General features: G+C 42.3%; 1 protein-coding gene across 15 annotated transcripts in view; it reads left to right on the top strand.

The window, feature by feature from the left end:
• Positions 1 to 16772, top strand: part of nrxn3b (neurexin 3b) — a 416790-nt gene that overhangs the window by 304765 nt on the left and 95253 nt on the right. For all 15 annotated transcript variants that reach the window (XM_014145020.2, XM_014145028.2, XM_014145029.2 and 12 more), the window contains one exon: positions 3998 to 4179. In XM_014145020.2, coding sequence (XP_014000495.1) covers positions 3998 to 4179 — 182 coding nt within the window. The remainder of the gene's footprint in view (positions 1 to 3997; positions 4180 to 16772) is intronic.

Consider the following 16772-nt stretch of genomic DNA (forward strand, 5'->3'; position numbering starts at 1 on the left):
GAATAGCTGGTGTAAGCCTTATTCAATACTTCTACCTGATCCCACCTGGAATAGCTGGTGTAAGCCTTATCCAATACTTCGGGAGAAATCACAGTTCATGATAATACTATACAAAATAATTTGAGTTGAAGTCACCAGTAATATATATATTAAAAAAACTTTTTTTTTAAACATTCTAAAAGGATAAACTGTAATGTTGTTTATCTTCTTATTTCTCGAAAGATTTTGCAAATAATGTTGCTGAGATTTGGTTGAATTAGACTTTTCCACAATGCGACATGAACTGGCATGGAGAGGAGAGGGGAGGGGAGGGGAGAGGAGAGGAGATGCATTAAAACCTGTGAAAGCCTTTCTCAATCTCCTGGAAACATTCCATTAGTTGTGTAACTGTAATCCACCCAGTTTCCTCCATGCACTCTATCTCTCATTGTCCATGGATATGAAATGCATATCCATAAATATTCCCCATGCCACAGTCCTGTCATTCTGTTCTGCATGCAATTTACATTGCATAAAGCAACAGTCTACAGCTTTGGTTCTCAATCCTGGTCCTGGGGCCCCTCAGGTGTGAACGTTTTAGTTTTGGCCCTAGCACTACACAGCTGATTCAAAGGATCAACTCATCATCAGGCTTTGATGATTTGAATCAGCTGTGTAGTGCTAGGGCTGAAACAACAATTCCCAGGACCAGGACTGAGAACCACTGGCCGACATGTTACATGGACACACACTTGAGTTATCTGATGTCTGCATGGTACTGCATTATGGATATTTTTGCAGTGGTAAGGGCCTTTTTATATGTGGGGTTTTGTGGGGTTTTGACAAGTCTGACTTTGCTCAGTCAATCAGAGCGTGTGTGTGTGCGCGTGTGTGTATGTGTGATTGAACACTGTCTCCATAATCTAAGCGAATCTCCTCAATGTGATAATTGGCTCCCTGGGGTGCTGTATCTTCTCTTCTCATCACCATCCACAGAAAAACACTGTGTCATAACACACACACACACACACACACACACACAGACACACACACAGATTTGACTCAACGACTGATCTGAAGCTGTCTGAACTCTTCTGGCAGGAAGGAAGTTGCAGGGAAGACAAAGCAAGACCATATACAGACTGACCTAGCTAGAGGTTTATATCTGTCTTAATGTCTAACAGTATACAGACTGACCTAGCTAGAGGTTTATATCTGTCTTAATGTCTAACAGTATACAGACTGACCTAGCTAGAGGTTTATATCTGTCTTAATGTCTAACAGTATACAGACTGACCTAGCTAGAGGTTTATATCTGTCTTAATGTCTAACAGTATACAGACTGACCTAGCTAGAGGTTTATATCTGTCTTAATGTCTAACAGTATACAGACTGACCTAGCTAGAGGTTTATATCTGTCTTAATGTCTAACAGTATACAGACTGACCTAGCTAGAGGTTTATATCTGTCTTAATGTCTAACAGTATACAGACTGACCTAGCTAGAGGTTTATATCTGTCTTAATGTCTCGTAGTATACAGACTGACCTAGCTAGAGGTTTATATCTGTTTTAATGTCTAACAGTATACAGACTGACCTAGCTAGAGGTTTATATCTGTTTTAATGTCTCACAGTATACAGACTGGCCTAGCTAGAGGTTTATATCTGTCTTAATGTCTAACAGTATACAGACTGACCTAGCTAGAGGTTTATATCTGTTTTAATGTCTCACAGTATACAGACTGACCTAGCTAGAGGTTTATATCTGTCTTAATGTCTCGTAGTATACAGACTGACCTAGCTAGAGGTTTATATCTGTCTTAATGTCTAACAGTATACAGACTGACCTAGCTAGAGGTTTATATCTGTTTTAATGTCTAATAGTATACAGTCATATGAACTGTCTCACAGTATACAGTCATATGAACTGTCTCACAGTATACATGAAAACAGAGCTAAAACTACAATATGAAGCACTGTCTTGGAGTTTAACAATGGTTACTCATATACAGTATGCAGGGCTAGAAAATTACATGAGGATGTTACTCTATTTCAGGGTTTCTCAAACTCGGTCCTTGGGCCCCCCCTGGGTGAATGTTTTGGTATTTGCCCTAGCACTACACAGCTGATTCAAATAACCAACTCAACGTCGAGCTTTGATTATTTGAATCAGCTGTGTAGCGCTAGGGAAAAAACAAAACGTTCACCCGGCGGGGTGTGATCTGTAGGGCCGAACCTCAAGCTGTGCCAGATTCTTCAGTTCATGTAAAGACTAGGAGGAGGTCGATTACATGGTCCTCACACTGTTACCTGATGACTCCCATCGTGCCCCTCTCTATTCTCTCTCTCAGACTATTCTTTCAGGGATACTATGGTGCATGTGCCTTTATGTGTCTTATGTGTTGGTCATTGTTGCGTGTCCTGTCATTGGAAGTCATCGATGATGCATGCTGTGATAAAATGATTTCCCAAGTCGTGATTAATGAAGTAATACTCTACTCTCTCTCTCCCACACTCTCTCTCACTCTCTCTCTATTCCCTCTCTTCTCTACTCTCTCTCACTCTCTCTCTATTCCCTCTCTTCTCTACTCTCTCTCTCTCTCGCTCTCTCCCTCTATTCCTACCTCTTTATTCTCTCGCTCGCTCTCTCTCTCTCGCTCTCTCTCTCTGTCTCTGTCTCTGTCTCTATTCTCTCTATTCTCTCGCTCTCTCTCTCTCTCTGTCTCTATATCTCCCTTTCTATTCATGTTTGTCTTTATTCTCTCGCTCGCTCTCTCTCGCTATCTCGCTCTCGCTCTCTCTCTGTCTCTATTCTCTCTCTATCTCTCTGTCTCTATTCTCTCTTTCTCCCTTTCTATTCATATGTTTCTCCTGGGTCCTCAGTCTACAGTACTGACCAGATTGTTTTCTGTTTAAGAGAAGAGTTGGCTAGACCTGGCCACCTAGATAGACCAGAAATATGTTGGAGGTGAAAGACAGAGTTGGAACAATGAATGAATACACTGATGGAGAGATGGGGAGGAAGGACATGCTCTATTGCACTTCACTAGCAATTTCTCCCCTCTATGTTTGGTCTAGGTCTGGCCTACCGTCTGCACGTTTGCCACTGTAGTGGTGGTGTGGCGTGGCCTAAGTCTAAGTGGGTTTTAGACAACCGCGCACACACACACTCATATATATATATATATATATATAAACACATAAATACAACCTCAATTCCCAGTTTGATAGAAGAGTTATTTTGGAGCCAAATTGGATCCAAACAGTGGTGTTAATCAAATTGTGCCTATGTATAGGCCGGTGTATTTCTGACTTATACCCTGATCTGTTAGGCTACAGTCCCGTAGTCCCCTTTTTTCTTGCTCTGCATTTGTTAACTTAAACTCGAGGAAGGTTAGTCGATTTTTTTTCCAATGCCAGCCTTTGTTCTTAGGTTGCAGTCTTATGTTTAATACATGAGGATTGGAAGACTTATCCATTTTTGGCTGCCTCGCCTGTTATTCCCAGGCAGCGTCTATATTTAAGAGCTACTATAGGCCAGATATGCACCCTGGGAGCTGAAGTCTTCGACCTCAGGTGGAAGTCTTTCTGAATACGATTAGAATTTAAAACCCCGAAATAGAACTTGGAGGAATTTGCCTTTACACCATTGGCTATGTGGTTCGGGGAGGATTTGGTTTTACAGCGTTCATCCAAAACAAGGTGAATCCAGTTTGGAGGAGACATTAGAAAAAGGTGTTGTGTTCAAGTTTAACTCGGTAACCTCACCGTCCTTGGTGTGTAGTTATATGCCAGTCCATTAAGCTTGCACCTTGTATTCGTGAATATCATTCATTCTCCAACCTTCTCTTTCTCTGCCTTTCTCTACCTCTCTCTCTTTCTCCCCATTTCTCCCTCCATGTTTCCTTATCTGTGTTTTGGAGGGGTTGGGATAATGCAGAGCACACATTTCCGTTGCATATTCATGTACATTGGACAATAAAGTAATCTTCTTCCATCTTCTTCTCTCCCTCTGCAGCTGGTACCACCTATATCTTCGGTAAGGGAGGGGGCCTGATCACGTACACGTGGCCTAACAACGAGAGGCCCAGCACGCGTACCGACCGCCTGGCTGTGGGCTTCAGCACCACCATCAAGGACGGCATCCTGGTCCGCATCGACAGCGCGCCGCGACTCGGTGACTACATCATGCTACACATCGTAAGTCCAGTTTCAGTCTTGCCGTTGTCCCTACTGTTATCATGACATGGTGTCCCCAAAACAGGGCCAGAGTACAGTACAGTAACTATATCATACTACACATTGTAAGTCACCTTTTAGTCTACTGCTAGCCTGTATGGTGTCCCCAAGTCTTTTTCTCAAGGGCACCAGTGTAGTCTACACTGTGTCTCCTGTCTAATCCTGGACAGGGAGACTACATCTAGCCCCACATTGTAAGGCCTCTTTAGTTCTATGGTTCTCAGTGTGTCTATAGTGATTCCTTACAGTAGTAGTTAAAGTCATTAGTTAAAGCACTACACACCTGATTCTACTAATTCAGGACCAGGACTAAGAAACACTGTTCTAAACAATGACCTACAATGAGAATGGGGAGGTACTGAAGTTGAAGCAAATGATAGCATTGTAACGGGGGGGGGGGGCTATCCATAATAGATATCACAGTATGTTCCCCTCCCTTGTTTCTCCCTTGTTTTCTAACTTTATATGTCACACAATCGTCTCTGAACGACTTTCTCTCTAAACAATGCAGTGTATCTAAACTCTAAGGCATGAATAGTTAATAAGCCATGTCTGTGTGATGCATGTGGAGAACACGATCACTGTGCCTGGAAACCCTGTGTGAATCAGCAACATTAATATGTTATGACTAGGACAGTGGCGGTCATGAAATTTCATCACCCGGTGATTGTCAAGCAAATAACTGCCCGTCTCAAGGTAATTGACCGTTAATTAACATAAACACATTTAGCATCTCCTGGCTTCCACACATAGCCTACAAGCCACTGATGCAGACCTTTGGAACATCTACATTTTAAGAAGTCTAATAAATCCATTTAATATAGCCTGCACCATCACAATAAATCCATGATTTATTTTAGACAGGTCTAAAGAAACATGATATGAAGAAAATGCAGTCTATTTCAGAAGAACGGAATAGCATACTCTGAGTTGTCCTTATGTTAGGTCCTGATCTGGCTATGCCACATGGCTGTGGGCGACACTAGTTCATTTAGCAGACGAGATTTGCTTAGAATTCTGTGACATTATTTTATAGTATGAAGAATACAATTGAACATAGATGAATAAAATATAACATGTATTTTCTCCAAACATTTAGTCAGCCAACAAGATGAGTAGGCCTAACGAACAGCAAAAGCACTGGCCAATGTCAATCTACTATTCCCCATAGTACAAAAGTCCACCTATTCTATTCTGTGCGAGAAATTAACATTCCTAGCATAATCTGGGAGAGTTGTGGGATGTGATACAACCACTAGCATAAAAAAAACTGTTTTAAGCAGTGAGCCTGATGCAACAGATGAGAACGTCTAGCTTAAAATGTTGATCAACTATTAGGCTAGAACAGAGTGGCCTCCATCATTCTTAAATGGACGAAGTTTGGAACCACCAAGACTCTTCCTAGAGCTGGCCGCCCGGCCAAACTGAGCAATTGGGGGAGAAGGGCCTTGGTCAGGGAGGTGACCAAGAACCCAATGGTCACTCTGACAGAGCTCCAGCGTTCCTCTGTGGAGATGGGAAAACCTTCCAGAAGGACAACCATCTCTGCAGCACTCCACCAATCAGGCCTTTATGGTAGAGTGGCCAGACAGAAGCCACTCCTCAGTGAAATGCAAATGACAGCCCGTTTGGAGTTTGCCAAAAGGCACCTAAAGACTCTCTGACCATGAAACCAAGATTTAACTCTTTGGCCTGATATGCCAAGCTTCACATCTGGAGGAAACCTGGCACCATCCCTACGGTGAAGCATGGTGGTGGCAGCATCATGCTGTGGAGATTTATTTTTCTTTAATCAATTTTAGAAGAAGGATGTAAACTAACAACATTTTGAAGAAGTCAAGGGGTCTGAACACTTTCCAAATGCACTGTATAGGTCTGTGGGCTAGGCTACATGAGGTGTGCGACTATGATTTGAAAAAGTCAGTAAAAGCATGTGTTGTTTCTTGCCTTAAGCTGGGCAACATTACGTGATAATATATAATTCACACGTGATAGGCTAATATCGTCACCCATCACACTATTTTTGATTTAATCTTGTCTTAACATATACTAAATAATATATGTATGAAATTTGTTTTGATTTAGAATGGACCATTATCACCAACTGTATTGAAACAGGGGCAATGGGAAAAAATACATGTATGTAATACATAATGTATACACTTAAATAGCAAATGGAGGTGTCACAGGCATCGTAGAGAATAGACCAAGGCACAGCGTGTAATATGCTCATCTTCTTGTATTTTTGAGAGAACACTTAAACAAAATAAACAAACGATAAACAACAGTTCCGTAAGGTACCACGACTATACGAAAAACAACCACCCACAAAACCCAAAGGAACACAGGCTGCCTAAGTATTGCTTCCAATCAGAGACAACTGAAAGACACCTGCCTCTGATTGGAAACCATACTCGGCCAAACATGGAAAACGAAACATATAAAATGAAAACTAGAGCACATTCCCCTAGAAACCAACAAACCCCAAAACACACAAAACAACCCCCCTGCCACGCCCTGACCATTCTACTATGCCAAATGTCCCGTTTACCTGGTCAGGACGTGACAGGAGGACACTTTTCCCGTGGTTCATTTTCATGCCAGCCAGGTAGGCTATACTCCTGTAGTAAAGAGAAGCAATGTGCTTAATATTAGGAAAGTTGAAAAATAAATCGAGTAGGCCTAGCCTATAGAAAGCTGATGGGCTCCTCCTCTTTTTAATAGAGGCCATCAGAACTCTGTTTTCTCATGCAATTACATAGGCTATAGAAATGTTGTGCAATATGAACTCATGGGCTCTCATGAAGTGTTTGATTTTAAATTACATTTGCATTGATGTCAGAGTGATTAGAGGGACAATAGAGTGCTGAGTACCAGGCAGTTAGCAAGAGTGGTAGGCTACTAACGACCATCAGCAGCATCAGAGCTTGGAGAAGACTAATTACCGTGACCGTTTGACTGCCATCATGAGTCGTGACCGCCGGTGTGGCGGTAATATGTTCACCGTAACAGCCCTATTCAATACCCCTTGTTTTTGTTGTTGTGGTTGACTTATTGACATAATAGTCAACAAAGATGGCCGCCGACTATAGCGATGCCAAACGTATTTATTGGAAAAGTGCCGTGTGCTGATGGGGTGTGAAAGTAGTGATGTTGAGGAGAGAGTCAGAGAAGTATGAAGAGCAGAGAGGGATACAATTACACCAACAGATTGAGAGTCTTTCTCTCCTCAAAGACTCCCCTCGTCTCTGGAGTGTGTTGCAACGTGCTGCTGGATGTACGCTGCTCCAACCTCACCATCTGGTCACACAACATGAAGGCCAAGTAGTGTTTTTATAAAGCTGCTTTACAGTCTAGAGGAATGTCTGTGTGCAGTGTGTGTGTGTGTGTGTGTGTGTGTGTGTGTGTGTGTGTGTGTGTGTGTGAGGGAGAGATAGGAAAACGCCGCTCCTCATTTTAACTGGCTTGGTAATTGCAGAAACCTCGATAGGAAGGAAGTCAAATGCATTTTTAATCCTATTTTTTCTGTCTCAGAGCTGAGCGGCATTCTCCAGCCAAGCTTCATATCAGTTGTAATTCGGCTCCAACTCGTTAGAAATACATTTCTTCATTCCTGTAGTCTCACAAAGCAAAAGGCAAATTCATTTATCATTAGAGTACAGGAGAAGAGAATGCATTTAACAAATTGATGCCATGTATAGTCACAGTACATGCTCAAGTTTAACAGTGGTCAATACTTATAGTTATATTTCTGGTCGTTGTTTTAAAATCCCGTTTATTCTCCGTAACCTACCTGGCTGCTAAATAATCGTTAACATTAGAGCCGCCAGTGACGTCTTTTAGAATTTCAATATCACATATTTAGCTCCTCAACCTTAGCCCTTAGATAAAGACAGTCGAAGACCTCCACTACACAATACCGTCAATGAACAGAACATCATCGAGCCCAGTTCATATCTATTACAGTGTAGATAATGATTCAAAGTGACAGATGTCAACCCATCCTGTGTTGTTACCTCCTGAATCAGACAGAAACGGTTAAAAGGATTACATAGCGACTGCACTGAAGACTTGTCTAACCAAAGGTCTTATCACAGACATTCATCCCCTCAGGGATCACTTAGCCTTTAGGATCATTAGCAACTGGATGTGTTAGGATTAGCTAGCTACTGTTGCTAAGACGTCGCTAAAATGGCTTACAGGGACTGCTCTTTGGAACTGATAGGTTTCTAATGAGACAGAAGAATGGAATTGGAAAGGTACAGAGAACAGAGAACTGGCGTCATTTGGTTTTTTAGTCATTGGAAAACTCCAAGTCATTCAAACTATTCATTTCATCGTTGATTTCTGTAAACCCTCCACTCTTTAAAGCATCTCTTTGTATTATGCCTTCATATGATGCAAAAACATATGAAAAGTAGGACGAGTGGGTACCGTAGAAATAAAAAATAAATATCCCGTTCAGGTCATTCTAGTCATTCTATTTCTATGGTTTTGTACTAGCAACTAGGGCTGTTACGGTGACCGTATTACCGCCACACCAGCGGTCACGAGTCATGACCGCAGTGATGGTAAATAGGCTTCTTCAAGCTCTGATGCTGCCGATGGTCATTAGTGGCCTACCAAACTTGCTAACTGCCTGGTACTCAGCACTACTGTCCCTCTAGTCACTCTGACATCAATGCAAATGTAATCGAAAAAAACCCCAAATCAAACACTTCATGAGAGCCCATGAGCTCATGTTGTGCAACATTTCTATAGGCTGTGCAATTGCGTAAGAAAACAGAGTGATGGCCTCCATTAAAAAGAGGAGGATCCCATCAGCTTTCTATAGGCTAGGTCTACTATAATTATTTCTCAACTTTCCTAATATTAAGCACATTGCTTCGCTTTTCAACAGGTGTATAGCCTACCTGGCTGGCATGAAAATGTATCATGGGAAAAACGTCCTCCATTCGCTATTTAAGTGACGTGCATGTGACATGTATTTTTCCTGCTGCCCCTGTTCCGAGACAGGTGCATGATAATGGTCCATTCTAAATCAAAACAAATTTCACACATATATTATTTACTATATGTAAAGATAAGACTAAATTAAGAATAGTCTGATTGGTGACAATATTAGCCTATCACTTGTGAATGATGCCCAGTGTGTGCAGTAAGGAAAGAAAGAGTGCATGCCTTTTTTGCTACTTTTTCAAATCATCATGTAGCCTAGCCCATAGACCTATATGTTGACAAGGTTTTGTATTACAACTAAAGTGACCAAATAACTTCTTAAAATTAAGAACATTAATCCGCTTCACAACCGGTGTAGAGCCTAACTGGCATACATACGCAGCGCGTGAGTTTCAAGTTTGGGGAAGAACATATTCAGCATAAAAATGCACCTTTATAATAAAGCATCACATGCATAATCGCATTTGCGGTCACTTTTGAGAATGGAACATTCAAACTTACAGCCTACTGCCGTGTGCGCATTGCTGCCCTTATAATGTGAGGAAATAGCCTAATGGTTTATCAACATTTTAAGCTAAACTTTCTGATCTGTTGCATCAGCCTCATTGCTTTTAAAAGGGGTGTTGATGCGAGCTGTTGTATTAATTTGGGATATATTGCATCCCACAACTGTCACAGACTATGTTTGGAATATACATTTCTCACACAGAATAGAATAGGTAAACTTTTGTACTATGGGGGAAAGTAGATTGACATAGGCTAGTGTTTTTGCTGTTGGTTAGGCCTACTCATCTTATTGGTTGCCGAAAAGTAAATGTGGACAGTTCTTCAATATGCACCTCTGAAGTGGATAAGAAGGATGCTTGCAGTTGCATCCCCGATGTGTCTGTCTTCACTTGTAGCCTACTTCAGAGCTGAGATGCCTGTGAGAAGGACCCGATCACGTGACAGGTATTGGCTAATAAGAAGAGAGAGCCATGTGAGTGAGAGGTGCTTCGGAGCAAGGCGATGGCAGCCGGGAGAAGGGAATTCTAATTATTATATTCGGCCAAAGGGAACAATGGACACTTTGGCTGCAAAAGGCACGGATTTTTTTTTAGGGGGCATTATAGCCACACAAGGGGGATGCCGCTGGGAAATTTGAAATTTGAAACAAATCAGAGCTCATGCCTTTCATGCAACTTTATTCAAATCATCATTAGTCACATCATGCAGCATTAGAATGAATTAAAAATCAAAACATATAGCCCAACATTTGTACCACAACTAAAGTTACATAAATAAGCATTTAGGGGGACCTGTTTCTTAGTACCGCTCAACACAGAATAGCCGCATGTGCGCAATCCATCGGAAATCGTTTAGAGAAAATATCCTTTCTATTTTATTCAGCTATGTTCAATTGTATTCTTCATACTATAAGATCATATAAAATAATAGCACAGAAATCTAAGCAAATCTTGTCTGCTAAATGTTGTCTTCTGAAATAGACTACATTTTCTTCATGTCATGTTTCTTTAGACCTGTCTAAAATAAATAATGGATTTATTGTGATGGTGTAGGCTATATTAAATTGATTTATTAGACTTCTTAAAATGCAGATGTTCCAAAGGTCTACACCAGTGGCTTGTAGGCGATGCGTGGAAGCCAGGAGATGCTAAACGTGTTTATGTTAATTAACGGTCAATTACCGTGAGACCAGCAGTTATTTGCTTGACAATCAGCAGCTGACAAAGTTCATGACCGCCACTGTCCTACTAGCAACCACTGATGTAATGGTATATTTTATGCTGGATTATTTGGTGCCTTTAGCAGTAATGAAAGGTTATTACAATGAAAGTAAAGCTGCAGAGGCATTATCTACTTTTAAAAACTGGGCGATCTCTCTCGATCTCTCTAATTTCTCTCACTCCCTATCTCACTCCATCTTTCTATACTCTTTCACTCCGTTACTCACCATCTCTCTCTATCGCTATCTCCCTGTATCTCTATCGCCATCTCTCTCCATCGCTCTCCATCTCATTCGCTCTCTCTCACTCTCTCTCTCTCTCTCTCTCTCTCCCCTCTCTCTCTCCATCTTTGAACAAATAGCTCAAGGCTTGTTTTGGTAATCATGGAACTGAAACTGTGCTACTCGCCTCCTAATACAATGCAGTGTTTGTTTTTTGGATGTGAAGGGCGATTTAGAGTATTGCTGAATGGTTGGCTTTAGGACACACCGAATAATTACCTCAATATAAACTAGAGCAATTTTTCCCCTTTTCTTTTTGCCAGTTCTCAAATTGGTCTAGACTGTTTAAGGACTACTTATGCAAAGTATGAAACAGAAAAACACTGGGCTTTTCTATAGTCATATAGACTCCATCCAAGAAGCTTACTGATTAGCCATTTGTTTAAGCTCGAAGTGGCTAATATCACTCTTGTTTTATAACAACAGAACCTCATTTAAAACGATTGTTTAAAAGCGATGACACCAAAAGCAACTGACTCATAGGTAAGAAAAATATCCATACCAACGGAAGATATGGTCACAAAATGGACGCCTGGGCTCTCCTGAAGCGTTATGACTCGTAGCACAGTGACTGTGTCTGTTGTGAGGTGTTGTATTGGGTTGAATAAGACTTCAGCACTGGACCGTAGGTCCCGTCTCCTCTTAAATCCACAACAAAACCCCTGGCCCAGGAGGCTGATGTGTTGGTCGTGACTCACACAATCTCATGCCAGGGAATGTACATAGCTGCAGGTGAAGCTTATCCAGGACATGCCACACAGAGAGAGCGAGAGAGAGAGAAGGAGGGGTGAGAGAGTGCGAAAGTGAGAAAGCTGGAGAGAGAAAGAGGGGGAAATATACCTTAGCACAAAATCCTTTTAGACATAGTCTAAAAAAAAGTATCTGTTGATAGAAGGGAAATGGTGAACATTTCTGTGCAAATACATTCTGTATTATAACCTTAGGACCAAATCTATTTGCCCTTGTGCTGTCCGACACTGTCTCCCTACATCAAAAGATACGTCCCTCATCACATCCCTGAGACGTCTGATGAGAAAGGGTGATTGAGAGGTGGTCTGAACACACTCCTTTACTTTCCTCGCCTACTCTTCCACTACTCTCCTCTCTCCTCCTCCTCCTCTCCTCCCTGAGATCTCTGACACTTCACATCCTGTATGTCTCTCTCCTACCCAGCCAGCAATCGGATCCAGCATACATTACCAAGCAATCAGACAGGATTTCTAATGTTGCAATGCCACAATGAATTCCATTACCCGCTTGAGCCTCCTCACTTTAATTCAGATGGGAAAAAAAGGTACAAGTTGTAGGTAATTGAAAAGCCCATTCCAGACAAGAGTACACAGTGAATGTGTCCCAAATGGCACCCTGTTCCCTACATTGTGCGCTACTTTTGATCAGAGGCCTGTGTAGGGGATAGGGTGCTGTTTGGGACGCGGACAGAGAGACCTACAGGGTGAGATGAGATGAGACGCGTGTTGGGCGGGCTGCAAGTGTGGGTAAATATTATATTGCATTCCAGACCACACTGAGTCCATTTTCTCTTTGACAGGCTGTGGAGATGAGTGTGTGTGTGTGTGTGTGTGTGTGTGTGTGTGTGTGTGTGTGTGTGTGTGTGTGTGTGTGTGTGTGTGTGTGTGTGTGGGTCTTTAATTTTTAGAATCCACTGTGATGTTTTATAAGTCAAGCAGGGACTGAGATATACAGTGGAGGATGCATCTATGGAGTTACATTGTGTGTGTGTGTGTGTGTGTGTGTGTGTGTGTGTGTGTGTGTGTGTGTGTGTGTGTGTGTGTGTGTGTGTGTGTGTGTGTGTGTGTGTGTGTGTGTGTGTGTGTGTGTGTGTGTGTGTGTGTGTGTTTGTGTACAGTGGAGGACGTATAGGCCTTGTATTGAGTTCCCCTACCTCAGTGAAATATACTTAACAAAAATATAAACCCAACATGTGAAGACTTGGTTTCATGATCTGAAATAAAATATGCCATAAATGTTTCATAGGAACAGAAATGTTTCTCCTTTGCCAAGATAATCCATCCACCTGACAAGTGTGGCATATCAAGAAGCTGATTAAGCAGCATGATCATTACACAGGTGCACTTTGTGCTGGGGACAATAAAAGGCCAATCAAAAATGTGCAGCTGTCACACAACACAATGCCACAGATGCCTCAAGTTTTGAGGGAGCATGCAATTGGTATACGGACTGCAGGAATGTCCACCAGAGCTTTTGCCAGATAATTTAATGTTCATTTCTCTACCAGAAGCCACCTCTAATGTCGTTTTAAAGAATTTGGCAGTATGTCCAACCGGCCTCACAACCGCAGACCACGTGTAACCACGCCAGCCCAGGACCTCCACATCCGGCTTTTTCACCTGCAGGATCGTCTGACACCAGCCACCTGGACAGCTGATTAAGTTGAGGAGTATTTCTGTCTGTAATAAAGCCCTTTTGTGGGGAAAAACAAATTCTGGCTGGCTGTGCCTGGCTCCTCAGTGTGTGGACCTGGCTCCCAAGTGGGTGATCCTATGCCCTTCCAGGCCCACCCATGGCAGCGCCACCTGCCCAGTCATGTAATCCATAGATTAGGGCCTAATAAAATGTATTTATAGTGACTGATTTCCTTATATGAACTGTACCTCCTGTAAAACCGTTGAAATTGTTGCATGTGGCATTTATATTTTTGTTCCATAGCTATAACTAATGATCAGTAGTATTAGTCGGTTGGTTATCTCTTGTCCTTTTCATTTCCTATTGTCTTCCTGCTCCAAGGAAGTATAGAGAGATTGCAATACAAACGTTAACCGTATAAAAGGCAGCTGTTTCAAAAGACATCAGTGATCCATATTTTACTGACATGAAATTACATTTGAAGTATATGAGTAATGGCAGTCCATTGACATTTTGCGCCTGTACTGAATCATGAGACTCTTTATTGACATTTGGCCACTAGCATTTGCCTTAATGATACCTAAGTACCGATCATAGCCAATTGATTACTGTTGAAAAGGCCTCAGAAGAAAAATGCATAGAGGAGTAATACCAGTTAAATGAAAACAGGTCTTAGAGTGATAATATTCTCTCTCCCACACACACACGCATCTCTCAAACACGCACACACACACGCATGCACACACACACACACACACAGTGGAACACCAGCGATGACACTCCAAACAGATCTGAGGGTTCCGTGGGGAGATGTGGCTGTCAGTCAAACAACCCTGACCACAAAGCATTCTGGGAATTTCAATATATTGTGCCTTTTTTCTTCTCAGAGAGAGAGAGAGAGAGAGAGACCTGATCAAGTTAGACCCCCCTCTGGCCCCAGCTCTATGCACTGTGTTTTGTTGTAATTACAAAAGCAGTGGACGTGGATAAAAACATTTTTTTATACTATTTGTTTTCCATTTAATTTCTAGTGTTTACCTCTTTGCCTTGTCCTTCCCCAACACTATGACCTGTTATATTGTTTGTTGTCTTTATTGTTCCACTAAACATAAATGATTGATGAGGCTGTGTTATGGTTTATTGATGCACTTCCATTGGATGGCCATTGGCCAGGTCCTTAGTATGCAGCAACCCTCCTTGATGTATATTTCATTGTCCAAGATGAAAAATTCAATGAGAAACACAAACAGTGTCGGCTCTTTGGCAATTTATCCCTCTGGGGGACAAATGGTTGTGTTCCACAGCGGCTCTGTTGTCATGCATGAGTTCCCACTTCCCTGAGTAGGAGAGAGGAGGGAGAGAAAGGGGAGTAGAGGGAGAAAGTGGAAGAGAACAGGGGCTACAGGGAGGGAGCGAAGGAGCGAGTGAATGAGGGAGAATATTGAAGAAGAGAGAGAGGGAGACAGAGCGGGAGAATAAGAAGGAAAGTGAGCGATTTCTGAGCAGGATCAGAAGACTCGGCTCAGTGGGTGTGTCTTGGCTCCAGTGATACGCCAGTGAATTTCAGTTGAACTTATACTTTGTTACTTTGTCAAGTAGCGTCGTCATACCATGTACATCCCGGCTGATAAGCCAAGATGTCAATTTTCTAATGTTCAGGGCAGCTGTTGTGCATCTGACACTCATCACACAGACAGATTTAACTTACAGACAGGATGGAAGTTTCTCACCACAGATCAAAACTCAAACTTGGGTTTGAGAAAGACGGCGGGCCAGCGGCCATTTTCAAATTTCCTCTGTACACGGTGAGACTTCATTGTGATTGATGAGACGCCTGCTCTGGCGCGAGGAGTAATGAAAGATCACAGTGCTCAGGGATCGATATGCCAGGCAGCGTATCTCAGACACAAGGCTAGGCGCCATCTCACTGCCAGAGACACCCTTAAATCCCTCCACAGCTCTGTCTCTGTCACCTCGGCAGCACAGTGAGGCTCTAGTTTCTTTCCTCTCCTCTGTTCTCACCTGGGATTCTGCCGCCTGTACCTCCGCTCAGCTCGCAGATATCGGGCTGTGAGAAATAAATAAGAAGAGAGCTAGGCACATTTAGCCAAATTGACTGCTTCTTGGATTATTGACAAGAAAGAGATGATGAATTGCAAGTTGCTGAACTGATACATTTTAACATTAGAAAATAAATCTACTGGAAAGAAGAAGAGAAAAAATCTATGTGCGAGCTGATTTCAGAGAGAGAGAGAGCGAGAGAGAGAGAGAGAGAGAGCTCCTTCATCTAGTATGTATTCAGAGAAGATTAAGTACCTGCTGGCGAAAGCAGCGAGCACTTTCTTTATCTCATCTCAAAAAATAGAAGGAGTAGATCAAACAGAAAAGTCAAGCTCTCTCTCGCAATCTGAGCAAAAATGTGACTGACTGAGTACCTCTCTCTCTGTCTGTATTTTGTTGATTTAATCTCCACATATTGACTCTGTGTGTGTGTGTTTGCCTGGTGTCTAAGACTGCAGAATTGACACAATAAATAACACATGAATATAAAAAATCTATATATTTTGTAAATAGAAAAGGCTGATAGTAATAACTATTGTGATATCTATAAGATATATTGCCAAAAACATATATTTGCATGATGACTGTGACTTATTTGTGTTAGTTTCTGTTGGAGGTTGAAATCGGGCTGTGAGGGCCGTTTACAGATATGAACATTTCCTGTAGTCCATGTTCTTAGCTTTTTATGGAGCACCCAGTGCCTTACCAACAAAGTATTACAGGGGCCTCCCGAGTGGCGCAGCAGTCTAAGGCACTGCATGCAACTAGAGGCGTTACAACGATCCCGGGTTCATATCCCGGGCTGTGCTACAACTGGCCGAGGTCGGAAGTCCCATAGGACGATGCACAATTGGCCCAGCGTCATCTGTGTTAGGTGAGGCTTTACAAGTGACTCCTTGTGGCGGGCTGAGTGCCTGCAGTTGAACGGTGTTTCCTCCAACACATTGGTGCGTCCGGCTTCTGGGTTAAGCCGCCGGGTGTTAAGGAGCTAGGCGGGTCAGTTAGGCGGGTCATGTCTCGGAGGACACATGACTCCACCTTCGCCTCTCCCGAGACCGTTGGGGAGTTGCAGCGATGAGCCAAGATTGAAAATTGGGGAGAAAAAAATAAATAATAAAATAAATAAAGTATTACGAAGGAC

The sequence above is a fragment of the Salmo salar genome, chromosome ssa15 (genome assembly GCF_905237065.1).
Source record: "Salmo salar chromosome ssa15, Ssal_v3.1, whole genome shotgun sequence".
Classification (NCBI taxonomy): Eukaryota; Metazoa; Chordata; class Actinopteri; order Salmoniformes; family Salmonidae; genus Salmo; species Salmo salar.